The sequence below is a fragment of the Coturnix japonica genome, chromosome 15 (assembly GCF_054131305.1).
Source record: "Coturnix japonica strain WE chromosome 15, WE-NBRP24, whole genome shotgun sequence".
NCBI lineage: Eukaryota > Metazoa > Chordata > Aves > Galliformes > Phasianidae > Coturnix > Coturnix japonica.
This window is the reverse complement of record NC_140677.1, coordinates 9,310,355-9,316,238: the sequence shown is the minus strand read 5'-3', so window position 1 is coordinate 9,316,238 and position 5,884 is coordinate 9,310,355. Positions and strand designations below refer to the sequence as shown.

The window sequence follows — 5,884 nt, the reverse complement described above, 5'->3', positions numbered from 1 at the left end:
CTTCATGCACATCTGCCTCGATCATTTCAGAAACATTCATTTCTGTATGAGATACAAAGATGTGTAGAGGCTGCAGTGCCAACGTTTCAGGAAGCAGATTTATTGGTAGAAGAACAGAAACATACTGCAATCTAACAGACTATACGTGGGAGAAATACCAGTCTGGTTTTATAAGGACAGGGGAAACACATAGAGAAAAACATCTTGTCTCACTTCAGAATCTGGTCTGCTCGAGTTCCTGTTTGGTTGCATATGGTGAATTCAGTTGGAAAATTATCGGTTGCTGTAAATCTGTAAGAGACTTCTGGTGTTACAACAGCATCAGCAATGTGTGAGATGGGGAATATCCTACCTACAGCAGCACGTGGCAGGAGAGACTAAAGGAAGTTCTGAAGGCAGGATCTTGCCCTCTGTGTTTTGTAGTCCCACAAAATTTACTTCAAATAACATCAGACATACCTATGAGTCAGACATACATAGGTGTCCTCTAATCCAGACAAGAATCATTTCTTACTGTCTATTTTCCTGCACCTTAGGAAATGGGAAATACAATGCTGCACCAGAGCCCCACAGACTTGAGATCTGCTTCCTGAACCTAGTACTCATGTTTTCCCCTTGTCATTCTAAGGCAAAGTACATACATGATGCTAATGCTCTTTCATGCACTACCTGTGTGATAAGTAGGACTTTACCACATAGCTGAGCAAAGAGCTCTCAGCTCCAGCTCTCACAGTCACTGTACCTTTATTGTAGATCCTTCCACTTCAACTGTACCTTTATTCTAATTCCTTCCATTAGATTATTACATACGCTACTATTGCAAACGTCTTCTGTTGAAAAGCACAGTTTTCTTGTAACTGACAGTGCTCACAACAGAATGTCAGCAGATGAATCAGTTTCCTTCTTTAGCAGAAAAATTTCAGTCATGTTTTTGGTGGAAACGTTGACACAAAATGATTCTTTAGGATTGACACTCAGCAGTGATACAAACAGCTCTTGTGGTGAGAAATCTTTAATTCCACCTTTAGTCTCATTTGGGGATGAAAACGAGCATCCAAACATTTGCACTTCCTGCCATTTCTGCTTTTAGTGATGGCATCACAGTGCAATCGGGATCACAGTATGATCACACCTCAGGGCAGCCCACTGACAGTATCAGGCAGCAAGAGGCCTCCAGAGTGATGCTTTATAAAGATGTGCCACGTTAGCAGATGATGTTCTTTCAGTGGCAGAGATCCCTTCTGTGCACAGCATCCCAAAGAGCATCCTTTGAAGCTCAGGCATGAACAGTGAGTGTCTGATCTCAGTTGCACTCCATAAATTCAGAGTCTCTCCATCAATTTCCATGCAGTTACTCCAGTGTAAATCACAATCACTCATCAGAATCTGTCCTACCATCTAAAAGTCACTCAAATTGAATGCCACCATTTGTTAGAATGGATCCTCTAGCAAAATCTCTCACTTTTAAAGGGGAGTTCTCTGCCTTCATTAGCATTGGGCCATATTTTCAGCTAATTAGAGAAACATGTGGCATTTTGACCTAAGCTACCTCCTATAATTTCCAGATGTCTCCTTCCAAGGTGATCAAAGAAAACAAGGCCTCCCTCACAAACAAGATGTCACACCGTCAACAGCACAATTCAGTTCTTAAATTACTTCTGCCTTCTTCTACTACAGATTACTCGGACCCTACACTATTTATTCTGCAAAAAAAACCAGGCAGCAAGAAATGATTAACATTCACTTGCAGTAATCATAGTCAATACTATGCTAATCTTAAGTCTCTCAAACAGCACATGATGCAGATTCCAGCTAAATGAATATTAATCCTGCTTTTTTTTTTCTTCTTCTTCTTTTGTCGTAGCCCCACAAGGCTGCAGCACAGAATTTCTGGTCTCGTACAGAAGCAATAGCAGATCTGTCAGCAGCTCCAGCCAACCCCAGCTGCTGCAGGGAGGACTGGGAGCTGGACACAGCTCAATTGCTGTTTCTGATCTGCCAAAAAAGACCTTGATTTCCCTCTAGTTACACACGTTTGAATGTATATATATCCACACACAAGTAGAAGCTTCCAGGTGCACTTTCACACCTCCACATCAGCTGACAAAGAGATTCCACTAGGCACACGGAAATTTCTTTATGGAAAAGTCAGCTAGATCTTTACCTCCCTAGAAGAAGCAAATCCATCCTAAAACCTAACAGCATCCATCTTTGCAGCAAGGAAAGGCATTTGTAAAGGTTGGAGAATGGTTTTGCTTCTTAAATTGTTCCTCTTTTTTTTCCTTAGAAGCCAAGGGGGTGCAGGTTTAACTGGCTGGGGTGGTACTGGGATCAGTTAACCCAAACAGAACCACCTGTCCTGCAGAGCTTTTGGGGCTCTGCAGACCGTGGCACATAGTGACACAGCATTGTTAGCACATCTGAGTCCCAGCATGGTGGTTTATGAAGGCTCGTGCAGAGACAGAACTAACTGTCAGCTCCATATTCCTCACCAAATCACAGTGATGTAATCACACAGGCTGTGGTCTGTTGGTGTTCCAACAGCAGACACTATAAAAGGTTAAATTCAGCTAAAGCCATTCAGAAAGTTGCAGTCTGCTGCTTTCTCAAGGCTGTGACTGAGGTGATCAGAGTAAGCAGATATTATGGAATGTATTTCCCACTCAGAATTCAGAAGTTGCAAATAAAGTCCTGATTACTGTGGTTGTTATTACTGACATCAGTAAAGTCATATTTCCCATTGCACGTGTGTAAGCCCTCAAAGTTTTCTTATCCTATTATACAGTTTCTCGTACATACTTTCTATTCAGTAGTTACTCCACTGAAAAAAATCAAAGGAGTACAAGGAAGGAAACTCTGCATCTGAGCTGAAGGGTTATTTTTCTAGCTCCAGCTCATCTGGACAAGGAATAATTATCATCAAATGTCTCTGAGGATAACATCTGCAACAAGTTCTTTAGTTTGCTTCTGTTGGCACATTCCAGAACTGGATGAAACAGTGAAGTGAGAAGGATCACTACAGTATTTTATAAGAGTTGTCTCTCTTTGGCTACATCAAAAAATGAAGACATGGCTGTGGTCTTCTGCACAAGCAAAGGGAGAAAGAAGACTGGGGGTTTGCTGGCACCTGAGCTGCTTTGCATCAATAACCCCTCATTGCACTTCAGCACATGGGCATTTATATTGGGGTCCTAAGGTCACAGATTTAAATATAGCTTAAGGGGAAACCTAAACATAATCCATCCACTAACACTCTGACTGTGCATGTGCAAAGACAACTCTGGAAGTGGGATCTGTTCAAGAAAACCATGGCAGACTGTCCTTGTTTGGCAAATTAAGTTACCCAAACTGTGCTGTGGCCAATATCCATAACACTTTTTCTTGACATATTGAAAGGAATTAAAATTCCCTCATACAGATCTACACTTCACCTTATAAACGCATCCTTTCAGCCCTTGCCTCCAAACCCACCCTTCCCATGATCATGGCACCATACTACACCAGTGATACAGCACACAGTTCCCCTCCTGTCTCTTGCTCCTCCCCCAGCAGTGATAACTGGTTTCATAACCCAGTTTTAGATACACCACCAAGTTCTCACCAGCCAACTCCACCACCGTTGTGCAGGGCAACCCAGGTTGCTCCTCTGAATGCATCTCCTACAAAGTTTTGTACCGCCATGTCTAGAAAAAAAAGGAAAGGTGTTACCATGGATCAGACATGCTGCATTTATTTTCTGTTGGCTGCTCACTTCTTTCCCCTGTCATCTCCACTGGCAATGTGATGGCAGCGTTCTCTGGTCACAGAGAACTTTGTCCTGGACCCTGGAACTGCTGAAATCACCTGGGATGTTTCTTTGTTTCCAAAATGAAGACCAATAATTCAAGAGACAACCGTCATTTGTCAAATACGATATTTCTGTTGATACATTCACTAGAGTTTCATACATTCACTGCAACTTGTGCTAAAGGATATACTCCAAAAGAAGAACATGCAAAGGACAACAATGTACAATTTACTGAAGACATTTATCTAGGTTTAGTTTGGAGGCAGTTGCTTTTAACTGTAAAAAAATGCTAGCACAATATTCACACTGGTCACATTTGCAACCCCACAGTTGGTATATATTTGATGGAAAAATGAGTTTACTTGAGCACTAATCTATGTTAAACCCTGTCAAAAGCCCCATTATGGCATCTTCTCTCTGGCATTAAGTCACTTTAATAACCCAATTATCATAATTACAGTGCTGTCAGGAGGGAATGGGAGATATTCAGTTCTCTATATTCTTAACACATATGTTTTTCTTCCTCAGCCAGCAGACGATAAGAATGGAGGTTGGAAAAGGAGCATGGCAAGTGGGATAACGATGTAATAACATCGTGCTCCTTGGCTTTGATAAAGGTCACTAACTGTGCAAATGTCTGAAATACACTTTGCAGAGCAGCAGTGGTCCATGTTTGACAAGGTAATTATTGCAGAATAAAATTACACAAGCAGAGACTTAGAAATTCTGTGCTAGAGAAGAGCCAATTTCAACGAAAACAACTCATACATGGTGTTAAAACAGCAGGAAGGGAGGGAGAGAAGAGAGAGGAAGACCTGAGACATAAGGTGCTCTTTAATTACCTCCACAGCCTCACTTGGTTTCAAAGACCAGCAGAAACAGCAGCCAATGGGATTTGGAAAAGCCCTCAGAGGCAGACAGTTCATATAATTTAGAAAACTCAAAGAAAAAGCACACAGTAAGCAATTGGGTTTAGCAGGCCTTGTTTCTCTTGCCCTCTCCTGAGGGCATTGCCTTCTGTTTATTCCATGGTTAAGCCCTTTGGTGGAGGCATCTGTTTAGATTGCTGTTCCCTATGCATCTTGGCAGAAACAAACATTATTTCAGGCCTCTGTCCACTTGGCACATTGCAACCAGCCAACATTCTCATAAAAATGTTGAAGTGAGTCTGATAGGCACTGCTAAAAGCCCCATTTCATCAGGCGGCCCATTAAAGATAGCAGGGAACTTTTCTCCTGAACACTGACCCATAATTTGTTTCTATTACGAATTTCCAGTCCTAATGGCAGTGGTTCAATATTCCCAGCTATCTCAATCACAATCCTTCTATAACAACTTGCATCCTCCTGCCTTGAGTCACTGAACGGTTGTCAGTTCACGACATGTGAAAACACAATTGGGCTAAAATTATTACCATAATTTTGAGTGGAAAATTGAGACTTAGGTGAAGAAATGATTAGTGCTTCACTCTTGTTTCACATCCACAATCTGGTATCTGTTGGGTTTATTTTTTCTAAAGCATCATTTCATCATTTCTTAAAAGCAGATTCTGGTTAGTTCACGTCAGCTATTCAGAATTAAAGGCTCATATTGAATAGCAAACATACATAATTTGCCCACAGTCACACTGTGAGTGAGCATCAAGGAATGGAATCTAATCCAGAACTCCTGACTTCATTCTTGTGCTTTTACTATCAACGTACATTTCTGCATGACCAGAAAAGTTCCTTTCAGAAACTCCAGGCTTTTCTTGAACCCTTGAGCAAAGAATGATCAGAACTGCAAGTCTTAAAGCATTAAGAAAAATGCTATTTGAATCTAATTTTAATTTCACGTATCCCAAGGAAGCCCTGCCATAACTCTGCTCACATCACTTCTTGGAAAGACAGAGATACAGAATTAAAATCAAACACAAGGTGCAGTTCTCTAAGACCAACTGCTCTCCATCTGCATTCAGGTAAATCTAGTACATCTTCACTGAATTTTCAGCACTCTTTTGAGGCCCTCCTATATAACTAGCTCCATATTCATTTCTGTATTACTTGACAGCCACTATGGCAAGGTCACAGAAAGTCTGATTAACTGGGATTAAAGGGT

At 41.3% G+C, this 5,884-nt stretch overlaps 1 protein-coding gene across 2 annotated transcripts in view; it reads right to left on the bottom strand.

The window, feature by feature from the left end:
- Positions 1 to 5,884, bottom strand: part of UROC1 (urocanate hydratase 1) — a 29,784-nt gene that overhangs the window by 1,622 nt on the left and 22,278 nt on the right. For both annotated transcript variants that reach the window (XM_015875050.3, XM_015875051.2), the window contains one exon: positions 3,602 to 3,683. In XM_015875050.3, coding sequence (XP_015730536.1) covers positions 3,602 to 3,683 — 82 coding nt within the window. The remainder of the gene's footprint in view (positions 1 to 3,601; positions 3,684 to 5,884) is intronic.